This window comes from Diospyros lotus, chromosome 14 (genome assembly GCF_014633365.1).
Source record: "Diospyros lotus cultivar Yz01 chromosome 14, ASM1463336v1, whole genome shotgun sequence".
In the NCBI taxonomy this organism is placed as follows: domain Eukaryota; kingdom Viridiplantae; phylum Streptophyta; class Magnoliopsida; order Ericales; family Ebenaceae; genus Diospyros; species Diospyros lotus.
In genome coordinates, this window is record NC_068351.1 from 12,025,565 (window position 1) to 12,045,721 (window position 20,157).

Consider the following 20,157-nt stretch of genomic DNA (forward strand, 5'->3'; position numbering starts at 1 on the left):
ACCTACTCAATCACTTGTTAGGACCCTAGTCTTAACTGATGTTTTCTTAGAAGATAGAACTATCAATTGATGGAGAAATAGCAAGAATTAAGGGGGAAACTAGAGAGAACAATAGGGAGAGAACAAACTAAAATTAGGGAGAACCAATAGAAATGAGGGGAAAAAATAGACATAACTTGTGGGAGAGCAGAGAGAATTCAATAATCTTTTGATACTCCATAAATAATCCCGAGCAACGTTGGTATAGTTTTATATAAAAGCTATCCCAAACTCTGCAAGGCAGTTACCACTACTAGTAACTGCTCCTAAATCACTCCACTACCTTCCCACTATTCCATAACTATAATTTCTAGAACATAATTGTAAATAACCACTAAATAAATATATAACAACTGAAAAATAAAATAAGAAAATATCTTCCTAATTCTTGGGGTTTTGACATCACTCTGTTGTTTTAGACTCACTAGTTTAGGCAGATTTAAATGAACAATTCTCTCTCAAATACGTTTCCCACTCTCGGATTAACAAAAATAAATATTAACGATAATATAAAGTAAAGAATTCATAAAACTTAAACAAAAACTAGAAAACCAAATCACAAGAAACCGAAATTTATCCTTCGGATTGCAAGTATTACAACCCTACATCCAATAGTAAAACACCCCATGAGCAGTCTTCTTTATTCCAACCAATTGATCAATACAACAGCAAGTTCCCTCCCTACTATTCTTGAGTACCACACAACCCTCGTTCCCCAAAATTACAAAGCTATCTTTCTTTAGCCTTTCTCTCAGAACGATCACAACACTTGTTTCAATAGAAAATGAGAACAAAATTGCATCCCAACTGGCTACCCCTCGCCCTCTATTTATAACAAGTGCGGACATACCAATGAAACTAATCAAAATTTAGATAATTCCGGTTTGACCTCCAAACTTACATTAATTACATTTAGGGTATAATTTCTAACCGCCTATCTAAACCAATCTTAGTTGCTTTATGCCACTGCCTTCACTGATCTTCTAGGTTAACTCGAAAGGCAAACATATCAATACACTCTCTTCCAAAGTTTCATGTGTCTCTCATGAGCTTAATTCCTCTATAACTTCCACAACTTTGAACGTCTCCCTTGTTCTTATAAGTAGGCACAAGAGTGCTTCTTCCCTATTCATTAGGCATCCTCTTCATTTTAAGGATCACATCAAATAATTTGGTTAACAAGAAAATGCCTTTTTCTCTCATGCATTTCCATGTTTGTACAAAAGATGTTACCCTATCCAACTGCTTTACCTTTCTTCATCTTTTTTATGGCTTGCTTTACTTCTTTTGGAAAAATACATAAATAAAACATATAATTTCTACCTTTCTCAGAACTATCAAGATGTCCCAATGTAATATTTGTTTCTCCACTTTCATTGGATAGCTTCAAAAAATACTCCTTCCATTACTCCTTTGTCGCCCCTTCCTTTACCAATGGTCTTCTTCTTTTATAAATTTGACCATGATAACAAAAAGGATAAAGTGCCTATCTTACATAGAGCTCAACTGAAAATTTGCTACTGAAGTTGGCATATCCACATAGGCATCCTTGCTATCTCTGATCTAGCTCACTAAGGTTATAAAATCATCTCTTCCAGGATTTTTATCTGCTTATTACCTGAGATTTCTTTTCTCTGCTTCCAGTGGGTATCATTTAGCCCTTTTGATATTTTATTGATTGATTCAGTTCCTCTAACATGCTTTAACCGGAAGCAAAAAACCTCACGCTTTCAGGCTTTTTTTTTTTTTTTGGCCAACTGGAAGTGATGAGTAGGTTGCTCTTTTGTGACTAGAAGGTCATAGGTTCAAGTTATGGAAACAAGCTAAGCAAGGGTAAAAGTTGCATTATCAAATGAACCCTTTTTGTTGATGTTGAATTGATTCATGGAACATTTAGTGGTAAAATAGTGGAGCCATTATTGATATTTAAACATGCTTGTCCACTATGGACGTAAATGTGCTTTATTATTTGCTTAATTATTGAGGTTGGTTGCCCAACTAGAACTGCAACGGCAGTCTTCTGGGCTACACAAGTGCTACTAAAGCCTGAATTGATTTGAAAAGGTATGGTCCATTTGCCACCTGTAATAAGCACTATCATCCTTTCTCAGCCTCAAACATCTTTTTCTAGCTTTTCTTTTATTTATATTCTTTGTTAGGCAGTTTCTTCTTATTTCAACTGATCATGTTTGCAGAACTCTAGTCAAGAGGTTCTAGTCCAAAGCTTTCAGCTAGCATTTTCACTGCGAAGCATTTCTCTCGCAGCAGGAGGTTAGTAACCCAACTCACAATCTACCCCATATTTGGTGGTTCTTTAGCTCCCCTTATTTTTATATATTCTTTTCTTAACTTTGGTAGATGGGGATTTGTTTTGAGGTCTATGAAATTTCTAGTATTTATAACAACATGAATTTGTAAGAGACATAGGCAGAATCTACTGTCTTTTCTACTATCAATTGACCATGTGATGGAACATGACCATATCAATTTTCATTCGCTCTCATCTCATGAAACTTTTCCATTTGAAGATAGTGTTGTAACTTTATCTCATTATTCCCTCACTAGAGGGTTGCATCAAGAAAGGCATCCAGCCTAAAATTTTGTCAGATTGTTCTTATGCATGGATTCATGTTGTCAATGTGACTTTTAGAAGTCAATTGATATTATGAATGTCATGCCTCTGACCCTAACTTGGTTAGTATAAGGTGCAATTGATGATGATGATTGATTTTGTTTATAAGTAATTTTTGCAGCTGAAAAGTAGAAAAAGTGAAGGAGTTTCTGCTACTTCTATATAAGGATTGGTGCCCTTTAGGAGTTTCTTCTATTCTATATCAGGGATGCTACTTGCATCAAGTTTTAGTAAGTCACGTCAGATGTTTCTGGACAAGCTGCAATCATGGATATCTTATTAGCTTGTCTGTTAATAACATCTTGCATAATTGCATCAATATTGAAGTCCATTGACTTTTTCCCATTAAATGATGCCGAACCAAGGGACAAGATAAAATTGACAGGAGAAGAAAGAGAAGAGGAAGAAGGAGAAAATACGCGAGAGGAGAGATAGGAGATGAGAAGAAGAAATAGAGAAAGAGAAGCAGAGATACCAACGAGAGGAGGAGAGAATCCAAAATTCTGTATATTGAATATGAATCAAACGTTGAGTGTTCCTATTGATTCTTCTCCTATTTATACAGAAAAAAATATAATCCCTCTAGAATTATCTGAAAATAAAGATATAAATATATATATATATATAAACTAAATCTTTCTTTTTCTCAGATATAAAATAAGCCTATTCTGGTCTTAGGATTCTTCCTTTTCTCCCTCAATATGTCTTCGTTCCTTGATCCTATCACATAGATAGCAACACTTACAGGCAGTGAAGAAGACTAGAACCTTGCCCAATAGAATGGTTCAAGATCCATGCAATTTTGCAGTGGTCACTAAGACAGGATGCATCCAATATGTCATTATCTGGATGTCCAATACAGAATACTAATTTTGGTTGAGGCTGTTAAGTAGAACAAGCACATGGTATGATTTGGTGAGTCATCTGTGTTATTGTTCGGCAAATGTCTAACTTAACACAGCAGTCCCATTGAAGTTTCATTTCAAATCTTGCTATTATTCTACATTAGCTTCTTGTACTGAAACTTGTTCTGCGGATGGTAGCATATGCTGTAATAATGCTTCTGAGCAATTAGAGTATTGAGGCACTAATCCAGATGTTTTAATGAAGTTATTGAACTCTACTTCTACTTCATTTTTATCTTCCTTTTGTTGTCATCAAATATCATACAGTGACATGATTTCGATCAAATTCATTGTCTGATAATGATTTAGATCAACTTAACGTGAGATCTTGATGTAGCTTCAAAAATCAAGGCCTTGCATGAAATACATGGATCAGCAGCACTAGTAGGAGAAGAAAATTGTCCCAGCTATGTAGATGCAGTAGAAATCAGACAGAAAACAAGAAACACAGTGGCATGGGGACCAAAGAAGAGGAAAGAAGAAGGAATCCAACAGGTCAGAGAGAGAGAGAGAGAGAGGAATCTCAGATCATCCCAGAGAAAGGTAGCAGAAAGGTGCAGTAGAAAGCAGACATGAAAGAAAGCATAAGAACAGAGGAATAAAGGACAAAGAAGAAAGAAGAAATACAGTGGGAGAAGAGAAGACAGGACGTGATAACAAGAAACAGAGAGGGGAAAATCTGGAGAGAGCAGAGAGATCGAATCTCTCAAAGTTCCAATTACTTTGTATTTTGTGTTACATGAAATAAACCATACCTATAGGTTTTTACTTCTAAAACACCAAGAACTCTTATAAAACAAGTCCTGATATATAATCAATACCACTTAAATTCTACCCTATATAACGTCATAATGAAATTAAAATATATCAAGATAAAATCAAGGACTCTAATCACATAAAACTAGTAACTTTATTTGTTATATAGTGGGTTCCAATCATCTTGACTACATCACCTCAACTGTGTTAAAAACTGGACATCCTCTGTTCTTTCACAGGGCCATTGCCACCATCACGTCGCAGATCCCTCTTTACCTTGGCAACTTCCATGCTCATCTTTTCAGCAAAAGCATACAATATACTTCCTCTAATTCCATGTGTCAAAGCTGCACTTACAGATAAAACGGTAGGTGGTTCTTTGCTGATAAGGTTCCATTTCCATTTGATTTCCATCTGCTAAATGCTAATGTTCTCATCTACATCATCAAAGCTAACTCACATATATGCTTTTAACATGTCCTATTATTTCCCAGGTTGATCCTTTCCTGTGTTTAGTTGAAGACTGCAAGCTGCAGGCAATTGATACTGAATTTCATCATCCCAAAAATATTTATGGATCTAAGGAAGATGATAGTTCTGCTTCAAAATCTCTTCAAGATATAGAAATCACAGAGGACCAGACTAAAGAATCCTTAGCATCTGTGATTGTGACATGTTTGGATAAGTCATCCAATCTAAACCTTCAGGTAGATTTTTGCAGAAATTCTTTTCAATCATGAATCTCAAAATTATGCTGCAGATATTGTTAGTGATTTCAAAATTATTTTCTGCTGTTTCAGTTGTCCACTGTAAGAGATCAGCTGCTGAACGAATTCTTACCTGATGATACATGTCCTCTTGGAGCCCAATTCATTGACATTCCACGACTGGTGTACCAGTCTAATTCAGATTATCATAATTCTGTGGATGAGGTAATTATTGCAACTAAGGCTTTCTCTCCAACTACTTGAGTTTGGGATCCTCAGTTCTGCACTATTGATGGCCATACACTCAGTAAACACAATATCTTCTATTTCTTCATTGTCTGCATTCAATTTAGTCTTGATCACCCTTGTCTCTAACATTGCCCTTTGGATAGACTTTTCTTAACCGGGAAATTTATTGGTCTTTGTTGTACATGTCTGAACCATCTAGACCAAGTGTCTCTTATTTTGGACGTGCTACACCTATTAGTTCGAGGAATTATTTATATTGGAAAAAAAAAAAGGCTAGGATGAATTTTGAAGGGCTAAATAAATTTCTTGAGTGTTTCTTTTCTTTTCTATACTCTTTTTTTTTTTTTGGGGGGGGGGGGGGGGGGGGGTTGTTTTGGGGGGAAGAATTAGTTCTCTTTGTAAATACTGAAAGGCTTAGAAGGCTCAACTAGAACTTTTTTCAATTTTGAGGTGGGGTGTGAAGGTGCTCGCCACCCCTTTCTCTGTCTTTGAACTTAGGCATTGAAATCGAACTTTTGGCCTTAAAAATCTTATTACCTCTGCACTACATTTGGTGCTTTTCTAAACTGCTTCCACATATTTAGCTTTAATCTTACTTATCACAAACCTTATTGATTCTGAGCTACTATTCAAAATTTTACTTAGCATTGATCCTTTTGTATTTCATTCATTAAGACAACATCATTAGAAAATACTAAATGCTCTGTGGTATTTCATCTTCTACATCTCTGGCGAATGCATTCTTGTACATAAAGATAAGGGCTTAACATAGACCCTTGATGTAAATCTGCACTAATAGGATAAGCAGCACTTTGCCTAAGACTGGTCTTCCTATGGTCATAGCTACATTACAAATATATTGCATCATTTCAAAATACCCATCCTTGATATCTTTTATCAAATCTCTAAAAACCTTTGTACTAGGTAACCCGTTGAAATTGCCTCTTGAGTTTCATTATTCTTTTTTTATTTTTCCAAATCTGCAGGCTGATCCAAATTTTGCAGTAGATCCTGATATCCCAAGTTTACTTGCAAATCAAGCTGAGGATAATCCAGAGCTGGACATAGAAGCCTCTGATCTCTTGAGTGTCAATCAACTTCTAGAATCAGTATGCTATTATCACGCCTCTTTCATTTTTCATTCTGTTCTTGCTGCAATAAGTGGGAAGGGAAGGTATAAAAGATTACTACATGAGGACATTTTTAGCCAGAAATTGTTTCTCATCTAGTTCATATCCTAGTTGATTACAGTTTATTAGCCTAGCCTTTATAACAAATATAAACATACATGTAACAATTTTAGAAATTAAAGGCACTCACAATGATGAATATACTCGAAACCCTTCCATGACTGCTGGCAAGCTAACTTATCAGTAAACTTGATTCATTCTGAAGCAAATGATAGTTAAATTGAAGGTTGTCATATCCCTAGGAGGATTAGAAGGATAATATTGTGATAGGGATATAATAAAGAGGTAATATTGTAATAGGCTTATATTAGTTTGTTAGGAGATATTTGGTTGTTTGTTAGGAGCACATGGGTGCTGTTAGAAATTAGTTAAGGAGCTAGCTAAGGCCTATAAAAAGGCCCACTGTAAGAGGAGAGGGCATGCTGATTTTGAAATTGAATTCTCAATTATCTCCCAAGATTTCTCTCTAATCTCTCTCTCTCTCTCATTCTTCTGCTATTCTCCCTCCAATCTCTCTAATTTCTCCCCCATTCTTCTTCAATTTCCCCTCTATACATTCTGTTCTTGACCTTAAATGAATCGGATCCTTCTGATTTCCATTCTAGTCCTAAGCTAAACCCTAGGACCATGACAAAGGTCTTAGATAATCTTTTATCTGTTTCCTTTTTCTTAGAAAACAATTAGAAAAGTTATGAAAATTCAGATGAAAGGTTCCCTTAAATGTAAATGACATGGAGATCGCTTACCCTGCAAAATGTGGTTTTCATGATGAAGCAGTTCTGACTTTTGCTTCTGCCATATGCTTAAACTGAATGAAACCAAGTTGTTGAGGAATGTTTACAAACATGTGTATTAAAACTTTATGCAGTTTGGTTGCTTGAACTATGAAGCAACCTACATAGTAAGACGAAGTTATAAGAAAACAACTTTAGCATTGCACTCTAGAGTCTAGTTAAGAGGTCTTTAAGAGAGATCGTTCCTCTTAAGAGGTCTTTACTCCACCATGTATATTATCGATAAGAAGTTTAAATTTATCTCCTCTGGATGTTAATATATCATGTCATTAAATGATATCAAATTTGTCTAAAGCTGATTTTGAAGAGAGCCTAAGCATTTTCTATGGGTTGTAGCATACTAATAAGAGACGTTATGAACGTGATGAGCATGACATCTAATAATGTTATTTTTTTCCCCTTTTTTTATATACATCTTGAGGAAATATGCTTCCCACACAATTGTCTTGGGCCCAAAAAATGTCCAAGCCCACACACTGCCTCCCAAAACAGGCTGACATCTAAATATTATCTGTGACTCTGAACTTACAAACACATTAACATTCATAAGAGGCATGTAATCTGGCTGTATATACTTCTAGCTACCAAAACGTCATAAACAGGGAACATTAAGCCACAACTGAAAGATAGATTAGGTGATTGTCACGTTCAGTATCATCATAAGAGGGATTGAAGCCCATTTGACCAATATGTAATACATAGTTTTTGGAATATACCTGGGACTCTGGCCTAAAAGACATAGGTACAGATAAGTTAGGACATGGACATACTAACATGGTACTTTTCAAAACGAAGTTGCAATTAAATCTGTTGTGGTTTAGGTAAATTTTATGGGCACTCCATGTTTGTTTAAATTTACCATGTCAAGTCCTCATGGTTTGTTATGACGAAAGTTGTGTATAAATATGACCCTCCCTTGACCCTTGCAAAGCAGCGAGCCTCGTGCAGTGTGGATGCCTTTTTTAGCCCCTTTTGTCAGTCTGGAGTTTAATGATGTTAACAAACTTATCTAAACTATAATACTTCTAATCATTCCTAGAGTTTCTCTCCCTAAAATATATAGTCTATTTAGTTTCTCTCTCTATTTTATTTCTCTCTTGCCTTTCCCCCTTCAGTTTCCTCTTTTCCCTGTCTAGGTTTAGAATCGAAATTTCCTCTATATTGTCTCCCAGTTGTCTGTGAAATTCAAAGCCCCTTCAATTTCCTCTTTTCCTTGTCTAGGTTTGGCTTGCACTGGGTTTCTCTTAGCTGGATTTTGCTAGGTGTTTGAAAAGTTTCCTTGTAAATTTGAATTGCCTTATACTCTTGTTTGCAGAATTTGGGTACCAATGGCCAAAAATTTTGGGTAATTGGGATTTGCTCCTTGTTTGAATTAGTTGAAAAAGGAGAAATATGCTGAGATTGTTGTTCTCAATGCAATAAAGACATATGGGATGATGGACGGTTTTTTGATACAAGAATATTCCTAGAGATGGCTACAACATAGCAATTACCAAGAAGAATCTTTTTCACCAAATTATAATTGTTGTTACCTTAATACAACAATAAATATATTTGTGCGAGAGAGTGTCTCGATCAAAATTTGTGAGTGACCTGAGGAGTGAGTGACCTACAAGGACGGACTCGGTTAGGGGCGTGGGTGACCTCCTGTGCGGGCCTTCTAATGCTTAAGTTGGTCTCTGAATGAATGTGTAGAATGCAAAAAGCAAGTAGAGTTGTAGTTTGAGCAGGGTTGTGAGCATACCTTTTGCTAGAGGAGGAGTCTTCTATTTATAGGGGGAGGAGACTGACAAGTGGCCACAATCTTCGACGAGCATATCGAAGGTAAGTTTGACCCATTCTTCACGGTCTCATTTATGGAAATCGAGTCTCTCGAGGTCTATAGTCTCCCAGAAGGGTCTCTCGCATGGTCTAGAGAAAGGGTTTCGAGTTTGGATGGCCCATGAGAGTCTCTTGTACATCTTTTAGTGAGTGACCTATGAAGTATTCTGGAAGGGTCTCTCGGTGATGCATCGAGAGAGGCTTTGTCTTTCTTACTCTCTCGCATAGTTAGTCAACTAACTTAGCTAGGTTACTCGATTAATCCTCCCGGTTACTCAACTAACCTCCCCTGTCACTCGATTAATCTTAGTCAGTCACTCAACCACTTCTTCAGTCACTCGACTAGCATTTCACTCACTTGGTAGTCTCTCAATGGTTACTCAACTAGTCACTCGGTGTACTTGAGTAAACTTTAGACACTCAATTGGGTCTTTCAATCGTCCCTCGAATTAGTCTCCCGATGGGCTCATTTAATGTGTCCATAGCCTATTTCTTATACTTCTAAGAGACCACTCAATCTCCTGATGATTGGTCTGCGGAAGACCATTTTGGTCTCCAATTATGTAGTCTCTGGGAGACCACTTGGTCTCTCGGTGATCAGTCTCCAGGAGACCGTTTTAGTTCCTGGAGTCTTGGAGGCCGAATTCATTTTCTCAGTTACTCGACTAACCTCTTTCTTAGACTTAGGCTTGTCATCAGGCATAACAACAACAAAAAGTCAGATTTTAGAGAGAGACAGAGAGAGATGTTGGTCCCTTGACACACAATGGCCACTCAAGAGAGGGGGTGAATTGAGTGTTAAAAACTTATTAAACCGAATTCTTCCCTTTTAAAATTCCTTGAGCTTTTGTTATACACAAAATACACTTGTTATAAATATATCTGTTGTTTGAGAGTGATAGCAATATAGATACACAAACAACCATAATATTAACATAAGATATATAGTGGTTTGGTGTCTCCAACACCTACTCCACTCTCTCAAGGTCTTCCCGACACTTGAGGTTCCACTAAAACCACAATACTAGGTTTTCACACAAGATCACCTACCAAACTTGTACACCCCGAGGTTTTTCCCTTAGCTCACCCCGGAAACTAATACAACACAATAATACACCTAGATTACTTGGGCTCTAGGATGCCACTCAGAATCCACAAATTAATACAAATAAATCCTATGTCCAAACAACCTTGAACTAATATGGAATTAAACACAATGATGTACAAGGAAAAATAGAAATAATACAAGTTACCTACAATTGGAGAGAATATATTCTCCTTTGCCTTGGGCTCCAATTGATTGGTCTTTGATGCTTGGGCCTTGGATTGCTTTTCTTGAATGCTTGAGAGCTTGAGAGTGCCTTTAGAAAGATTGATCTTGGTTTTGCATTAGACTTCTCCAGAAATATCTTCTTGATATATATAGTGGAGCTTCCAACAAATCTGCAACGGCTAGAAAAAATTCAACTGTTGGACCCGAGGAGTCGACTTCTCTAAAACAAAAGTCGACTCCCATTTTAAGTGGGAGTCGACTCTAGTTATACAAGAGTCAACTTTCTAATGCTAGAGTCGACTCTTCGAAAAACACCAATTCTGCCAGGTCGACTCTGCATCAACTGCTCTCGGCTGGGTTGACTCTAGCTTTGCAATAATCGACTTCAGCTTAAGGGGAGTCGACTCCATTGAACCAAGAGTCAACTTCTGAGGCCAGATTTTACAGAAAATAAATTTTATACATATAGCAATTGTTTGAAGATATAATCCATATAGCATGTATACATTACAAGATATTTATATTTCTTTAATTTATATTTTATCTTCCATTTACTTTAATACATAAATGTAAATAAGAAAGTACCCCCCCATTTGAATTCAATAAAAATATCTAAAAAATCAAAATCCAAAACAATAAGAAAGTAGAATTTTGGTTTTAGAACAAATTCGGAATTTAACAATTTTACCACTCCCAAAATACATATTTTCTATTTCTTGAAGAAATCATTTTAATAACAATGAATGTTAACTATCAAAATACCGGGAGAAAGTTTTCCAAAATAAAAACATTTTCTTATATGTTCTCTTATAGTGCGCTAATCTTCTAGACTTAGAGAAATAACATTTCTTGGTTCATTTTGATACACAAAGTACTATAATATTTAAAATATGTTTTTCACCATAAGACATGTCAAAAATCTATTAGGGGTTTTAAATAAACCAAAAATAGTTTTACTAAAATTATGTTTTGTCAAACATCAAAATACGCAATAAGTTGATTAAAGCAATTTGGCTCAACAAGAGAGACTCTAGTAATGTCGTTAAACTCTAAACTAACCAAAGGTCTAACTAAGAAACAAACCACAGGAACCTCAAATAATGAGTTTAAACCATATAAGGTGCCCATAAAATTGACTAAACCACAATGGGTCTAGTTGTACGTTACCTTTTTTAGAAAAGAATGGTATACATCACAGTAATGGCAGAACAACGAATAAAAGTATTTTGTGTATGCGTTAAAGTATAACTATTATTTCATTTTCATTTGAAATAAAATTATTAAAATAGTAAAAAAAAATTCTTCAAATGTGTAGGAAAAGTTATGGCATCTATAGAAGAAAGTTCTATTCATCAGCTGGATATTCTTATTTGTTCCAATTTTATAAGATCTCCCTGAAGGGACAACTGAATATTCTTATTGTTTTCATCTTATAATTGATTTGCAACCTTTTTAGTTTTTAAACTTATAAGATGGTTCTAATTTAAGTGATGAATACACATGGTATGTTATCATTATATGTCGTCCGAGTGTTCAATTCTGGAAAGATGAAGAACCATTAGGACAACTTTGTGCATGTGATTGGAGCATTTTGCAAGTGTCTGAGAGGATCAGTATACAACAGTACATGGCACAGTCTTAGAAGTATTCTTAGTGTGTAGCAAGTGGTGTTGGAAACAGAAGCAAGACAGGCTTAGGTTTGAAAAAGCTCAAATCACAAAAATGGTGTTCAAACAAACATGCAAAAGTTGAAGTTTGAATGACTTTAGTTTTAGGAAATATAGAATATTGAGAGTGCTTGCCAAACTCAGTTATGTAATTGATATTCTCTAAGACTTCTATTCACCTTTTTTTTTTTTTTACTGTAAGTATATTTCTAAATTTTATGTAGTTAACTTCAAGTTTCCAGAATTCACATATTATATGGTTTCTTTGACTTTTCTTCTAAAAAAACTTTTTTATTTTCTAAAAGTTAGTTTTCTTTTTCTCCTATTTCCTCTCTCTCTCTCTCTTTGGTTTCCTACTGGCCCTATTAGACATTGACACAAGGCAGAGAGATGACATGAGATGAACATACTAATGCTGAAATCTAAGTAGAAGACATGAGAATGGCACGGACATCTATCTGTTTATCTATCTTTGAAGGCATCATATGAGAAAAACACTTACTGATATCTTCATCTCAAATTAAAGTTGAAAATGTAAAAGATGCTCTCAATTTATTATGACTTAATAAATGTCTTAACCACTTGCTGTCTTGGTACGTATCATTTACCTTCTATTTGATTTTTTTGTGTTTATTACTTTGTCCTCTTCACGGGATTGTTGGTTTAAGAAAGACAGGCACCAATATGGATAACACATTAGTTGAGTTTGACTCAAATTCAAATGGTGTTTACCATTCATGATAGAGATAGGATTTTGATAACTAATCCTAAGCTCAGTAAGATTAGGATTTATGTCCTATCCCTTCTCTATAAATACCCCTCTATATCTAATTATTTCTGTGTGCTTATTGCTTATTCATTGTGCAGTTTATATCTCAGTGAGATTTGTGTGAGGTTGGGTGCATTGAGGTTTTTGGTTGAGAGTGAGAGTTTCATCCCTCTGTATCTCCCTTTACTCTCATAGTGGAATTTTGCTCCTCCTTCGCCTGTGGATGTAGGCACATAGCCATACCACAAATTTGTGTCTTGATTTTGTTCCTGTATGGGTATTGCAGAATGTCAGATTCTTAGATCTGACAACAGAATTCTCCTCTAAATTGGGGAAAATTGAGATGGATCGAGGGTGAATGAGAGAGAGAGAGAGAGAGAGCAGAGAATAGAAGAGGGAAGGATCGAGAGAGAGAGAATTTAAGGTGGGAAAGGTGAATTTTCAGTTTGTATTCATCGATGCCTCAAATGGAGCGGGCTCAGTTTATTATATACTGATCCACCGCTTGGGACAAGGCGCCAAAGGCAGCCAAATTCAAAAATAGCATAACCGCCTAACTACCAAGCTTGTTTAAGTAAGGCCTACATTGCCTATACAATGTGTAAGTACCCCCCCTGCCTTTATAACCGTAGGCATATGAGACAATTTATTTTCTATGTTTGTGGTGGTTTTCCCAACAACACTAAAGCAGAAGTGAACAAAAATCAGGATGTGGACACCCTACAGATACAGAAAAAGATACCTTTCTAAATCTTTTTATTAGCTATGTCTACAAATATATTATGCAAACCATCAAAGTTAGACTCAAAAGATTCCATTCAATTTATATAGTTAAACATTAGTTAACTGTACTATTCCTCAGTTGTATATCATTATTAACAAATAATTATGTTCATTACTAATAAATCTATCTGTCACAAAGAAATAAAAAAGAGTCAGAAAAGATAGCAATCCAATATATCTTTACAATTTAAAACACCAATGAATATCCATGTTCATTAAAAAAACAAAAAGCAGAAGAAAGGGTTCCTAACTTCTAAGTGGACACAAATGTCAACTAAGTAGTAACCTTAGATATGCCACATTGCTCATCTGACAGGCATTTTTGTGTGCTGAAGGAGGCAACATTCTTGGAAACACTACACAATGTGACTTTACATATTCGGACTTGTCTGACAAGTACATTCTGTTCATCAGACATGGATATGCTGTCCAATTTAATGTTTCTACACCATGTTGCTCAGGGAATGGGTGTGTTTTTTTTTTTCAGATAATTTTAAACACATTGCACGCATACATGTTGCATTCCAAAAATGGCGGGCATATTTCTTGTTTAAGATTTATCACCATAAACCATCTTGCAGAGATATGCATCCTGGTAGTATTTAGTTAAATTAGGACACATTCAAGAAGAGCCAACCTTGTTTAATTGAGTGTTCAGCTCATCCATAGATGATAGATGTATCCATGCTACCCAAGTGGCCTCCATATTAAGGGGTTTGTCAAACTACTACAGAGGTTCTCCTTTCTTTTCTTTTTTTTGGCTGGCTAAGGAACAGAGGCCCTCCTTTCACTATGTTGGATTATTTTCTTGTTGTAACTCAAGTTGTACTGTATATTTTCAGATTACTAGTGCATGGTTTATCAGACTAAGATATGGTTCCACTGTGTCCAACCTGTACACTGTCATGCAACCCAAAGCTTGGTGTAAATCAAAGATGTTGCTAAGAACTGCTTACGCTAAGACAGTTTACTGCCACGTACTTATTACTTAAATGCACACAGATTTTGGATTCAGCACATCAAGTTGGGAGACTCTCTGTGTGCAACACCCATGATGTGTCTTTCAAGGAAATGGCTGGTCACTGTGAAGCACTTCTAGTGGGGAAGCAGCAGAAGATGTCCTATTTGATGAACACCCAACAGAGGCAAGAAAATCTGCTCAGTGGAACCCCACAAATTTATAATGAGGAGGATAAGCTCGCTTCCCATGCCCCTACTGATGGGGCCATGATAGAGGTAATTCTTGATTTAGTGCACTCTCTAGGACATGCATTTAGATAATTACTTCTTCATAGTCATTAATATTTAAGTTACATATCAATACATATTGAAAAGAGATCAGTGCTCTGTTGTTTAAATTGATAAAAACCTGCATATGTGCCTCTCCTGTTTCCAGTTTAGCTGTTTCTGTATACCTGATGTAGAACAAGGAGTCTAGTCTAGAATAAAATTTATCAAGTGCAGAGAGAGAATCCTGAGAGAAGAAAGATAAAATAGACCCGAAACACAGCCTAAAGTGACTGGTTCATCAGCTAAACAGGGGCCGGCATCTGGTTAAACATCCAGGAATGAAGGAGACAATTCCTCCAATAGTAAACAGCCAAAAAAACTAACCCTGGGGTAACATTACAACTGTTTAAATAGTCCTCCTAATTAACCCACAAGGGTTAGGGTTTAGTTTTCCTAATTCTGTTGGGCTAGACACCTTCTAGGGGCTTTAAATGAGACCCTAAAAACCATAACATGACTAGTTTGAAACCAAATAAAAATAATATGACCAGAAGCTGCAAAAATAATAATAAAATATGCGAAATAACAAAAATAACCCTGCTAATAATATTTTTTTTTATTGCTCCTGCATCAATTCCCTTGAGGTGAAGAGAAACTTGGCTCTGATGAGAAAATGTGGATATATTGGTCATAAGTGGTAGGATCAATCCTCTTCAGTTCCTCTTCTGAAATCCAAGTGCTTTCAGTTGGAGACTTCCCTAACCACTTACTAAGAAATCTGCAATATTGATTCCCCCTTCTAGACTGCCTCTTTCATGTCAAGAAAATCACCTCTCTTGGCTTATTTGGTAATTGTTTAGTCCAATCCTTATCAGTTGGTGGCCCTATGTCATTATCAAAGCCATGAAATTCGAATAAATCAGCAACATTAAAAATAGGATTAATCTGAAGATCATCTGGCAGTTCCACCACATAAACATTGGAGCTTCTTATTTTCTTCAAATTTTGCATGGACCAGTTTTTCTTGACCAGTTTATCGTAGGCTCCTTTTGGAAACCTCTCCTTTCTAAGGTGTTCCCAACACTTGGTCATCCCCAGCAAGCTCCTTGAAGCATTGATGCTGGTCCACTCCTTCTTTGTACTGCTCATTGCTAGCTTTAATTGCAGCTCGTACCTCATCATGTATACGGCAAATATGGTTAGAATATGCTGCTCCATCTTCACTGATCCTAGCTTCCTCTGCTAATGGAACAAGATCCAAGACATGTTGAGGTTTATGCCCATAGGCAGCCTCAAAAGAGAGTCTTCTTGGTTGTGCGATTGACAGAGTTATTAAAGGCAAATTCAGCTTGAGGCAAAATCATGTCCCATGTCTTCACATAATCTCCGACAAGGCAACGTAGCAAATTTCCAAACTTCAGTTAGTCACTTTGATTTGTCCATCTGTTTGTGGATGACAATTGCTAGAATACTGCAACTGTGTCCACAGTTTCGTCCATAAAGTATGCTAAAAATGCCCCATGAACCTTACATCTCTATCTGACACAATTGAACTAGGAATTCCATACAAGTGCACCACTTCTTTGAAAAATAAATCAGCCACGTGAGATGCATCAGCAGTCCTAGAACACGGAATAAAGTGTGCCACTTTAGAAAAAGGGTCAACCACAACTAGTATATAATCATACCCCTCAGCTGTCTTTGGAAGTCCAAGAACAAAATCCATGCTAAGATGAATCCAAGGAGAGGAAGCAACTGGTAATGGAGTATATAATCCATGGTTTTGCGAATTCCCTTTAGCATATTACTAGACCCTACATTGTCTCACTAACCTGTCAATATCACGACTCATTCTTGGCCAATAATAACGTTCTGTTACCATAGCCAAAGTCTTATCACTCCCAAAATGCCCTCCTAAACCACCACCATGCAGCTCCCATATAATTTGCTCTCTCAAAAACCCTTTGGGTATGCAGAATTGGTTCCCACGAAACAAAAATGCATCATGCATAAGAAATGGGTGAGAAGTTGTTACAGTTGAGCTTTGCAAGTCTCTAATTATATGACTAGAAACCGGATCACTCATGTATTGACCCCTCAGTTCTTCAAAGCCAATAACTCGAGTGTGTAAAGTTGTTAGCAAGAAAGATCAACTTAGGGCATCTGCCATGTCGCAAACAAAAAGGTAGTCGAGGATCAGGCCTTTCAGTTTCCTATGTATTTTATGCATACACCTTAGACAGTTGTTAGGTTGTTGTGTCTTATTCTGAAATAAGAAAATCTAATGGGACTGCAATGTAGTGAGAAGCCTAAAATTCCGAATTATAATGAATCTACATCCCTACGTAAACTTATAATATCTTAATAATGCAAGTTGACAGATGGATAATTGTAGTTACACTTGGCTGTCAACGGTGAAGTTCTAGTTTCATGCCCGTGCTTTCAAGAGTGCTGCTTTTGTTATGAATGTTCCTTGAATCAATCTGATATTCCGAAACATTGCAAAAGCAGGTTGGCAATCCTTTCTTGGACCTAGATTTCACTGCCAGTGTAAACCAGCAACCAGTAGGCACTCTTCCTATGTTGTGTGCAACCGAATATCAGCATAATCCCCATTCCTTCAGATTACCTGCATCAAGTCCATACGATAACTTCTTGAAGGCAGCTGGGTGTTGATTCAATATAAGCATGTAAATTGTACATTTACGAGACAGATACAGGTTGTCGGTATGGCGCCCCTGACATTTTTGCTCAGAGAATTTTGGAACAAGCATATGATCTAGGCATTGGAGATGAAGTGGCTTTGGGAGTTGTGATGATTGAGAGTTGGTTAAGTTTTGCACCAGATTCTTTTGTTCTTGTAATTACTCCTTAAATCTTTGTGAGAGACTGCATCAAGGGAGGCTTCCTCCAGATGGAAGAGGAATATCAACTAAGTTGTTGGCAGCTAGGCAGCATGAGAGAGTTTTCTTTTCTGTCTTGATCCGTCCACCCCATTTGATTTGATGTACAAATTTTCAATTACAATTAATGGTTTTAATTGATTCCTACCCATCATTATTGTAAATGTCTGGGATATGGACATACAGCTGATTCTTCATTGAACAGGGATACATTCATAACACCTTACCATTATGTTTCCAAAAATATGGTCCTATAAATATGAAGGAGGATCAAACAACCCTCTCAAATGAGTGGGCATCATTAATGAAGCTCAAAGATGGACAAAAGTCATTGACAACTAAAGCTTCAACTTCAATCATAGTTGGCGATACTGTCGTCTTAGTTATTGTTTTAGATTTATTATTATTATTATTATTATAAATTGATGATATATATATATATGAAAACAATGTACAACTATAATAAAGTTTTTAAACAAAATCAGATTATAGCTTTGCTTAAATAAATGATTTAACATAATAATATAGCAATGTCTTTAAATCAAGAATACAAAACCTAAAAACAAGTATCTCTATTGTTCTGTATTATGCAATTGATGAATCAAAATAAATAAATGATGCGATGATACAAATAATGATAGTATATAAAAATATATAAAAGTTAAAAACTGTATCATTAATAAAAAATAATATTTTCTATTTTCAATGTATATAATTATATAAATACAATAACACATAATTATTTTAGTTTCTTAATTTTTATTAATTTACGGTAGTATTGTGAGATATGAGGTCAATTTGTTCAAAAATATCACTTAATACCTAACATGTCAATAGTCTATAGTATTTTGGTCAAGAGAAAATTTTTAATTCTTAAAAGTATTGTATTTGAAATCGTACAAGATGTATCAACTAATACAAAACAAATTTGTTTGACAATACTATTTTTCATTCATTTCTGTATCATCAAAATTCAAAAACTAGTTTAACAAATAATATAAATAAGCAATTACGTAGAAATTTCAAATTGCAACAACTTTCATCTCAAAGGATAGCAATCTCTATTTCGTATTTGATGTCATGAAAATAAATTTGAAACAAAAAATGTGAATAATAAAGATAATTTCCTCAAATATTTACAATAAATATAATATTATGTTCTTTAACACAAAGAATGAAATCTTTTTCCTCGCACCATTGGAGTTTTAGAGCATTTAAAAATTATTATTAGTTCATAGAAAGAATTTTTTTTTTTTTTTTTGTATGACACGAGAAGTTTCAACCTTAGTTTGACTAATGTTGTAGATTTATATACAATAATTCAAATAGTGTTAATAAAATATAAAATAATAATTATTTAATATTATGTGTGATTATAATGAGTCAATATGATCAGAATATAATTAAATGAAATAAGTTCTTATCTTATCTAGGGGAAAGTATTATCTCTAAATGAAACAATATCGAAAATATAAGTTTCCATCTTATCTAATAAAGAGTATTTTTTTTTTTAGATAATATCCAGATTAAAATTCTAATTAATTTATACTTATAATCGTTGGACTTCATACTATAAATAAGACTATTTGTATAAGGTTTAAAATATAAAAAATATATATATATAAAGTGTTGAATACAGTGTTAGTCCATATTATCAAAAAGTGTAGGTATTTGAGTTGTAACTAAAGTTTTTTTTTTACATTAACTGCACCAATGACCTAATAATATAAAAAAAACTGGTGTCATGAAAAAACTTAAATTTTAAATTTCACAACTAATCAAATATTTTATCTTTGAAATAATTAAACATTGATGTATGTTTTTAACATATTCATTGAGTAAAACCCTATCATAAAAATAACAATTGTGACCTTAAAAATAGTTACACTGAATACTTTTATAGTTCAAATCTTGATTTAACTCAAAAAAATTTCCACTCTTACACTATTTAAGTTACTCCCAAGGGTTGCTCAATTGAAAAAATATTTTAATTTTACATTATTTTTTCAATTATTTGGAATAGGTCAATCCATCGTGGGATTAAACCTAAGCTCAAGATAATGTAAATTCAATAAGTAATTATATTTGATCTTATAAATAGTTTGAATGAATAATTTTATTGCATGAAATGTCTAATATATATTAGTATTATATAAAATGTCTATTATCTCGTTGTTACGGGCATGGTGCAGTGATAAAGTTAAAGTATCTGAAGTATCACATAAAATATCAGGGTTCAAATCAGTGCAGAGACTTACTGAAATATTTAAGTCATACTTAGACTGTTTTGAATGTTCAGTTCTAAGTGTGTATAAATTATATTCGTATCCGGATTTATCCGGTAAGTGCATCAAGGAATGAAAGTTAATCGCTCTTAAGAATTAATCGGACGAAACTCATACATCCTAAGTGAATAAAAAAAAAAAATCTATTATATTT

General features: G+C 34.9%; 1 protein-coding gene across 2 annotated transcripts in view; it reads left to right on the forward strand.

Moving 5' to 3' along the window:
- The window catches only part of LOC127790716 (protein SEMI-ROLLED LEAF 2), a 49,051-nt gene extending 31,006 nt beyond the window's left edge, over window positions 1-18,045 (forward strand). For both annotated transcript variants that reach the window (XM_052320333.1, XM_052320334.1), the window contains 7 exons: window positions 2,235-2,310; window positions 4,572-4,699; window positions 4,827-5,039; window positions 5,133-5,264; window positions 6,275-6,397; window positions 14,588-14,821; window positions 17,327-18,045. In XM_052320333.1, coding sequence (XP_052176293.1) covers window positions 2,235-2,310; window positions 4,572-4,699; window positions 4,827-5,039; window positions 5,133-5,264; window positions 6,275-6,397; window positions 14,588-14,821; window positions 17,327-17,491 — 1,071 coding nt within the window. In that variant the 3' untranslated portion in view covers window positions 17,492-18,045. The remainder of the gene's footprint in view (window positions 1-2,234; window positions 2,311-4,571; window positions 4,700-4,826; window positions 5,040-5,132; window positions 5,265-6,274; window positions 6,398-14,587; window positions 14,822-17,326) is intronic.
- Window positions 18,046-20,157: the final 2,112 nt, after the last annotated feature.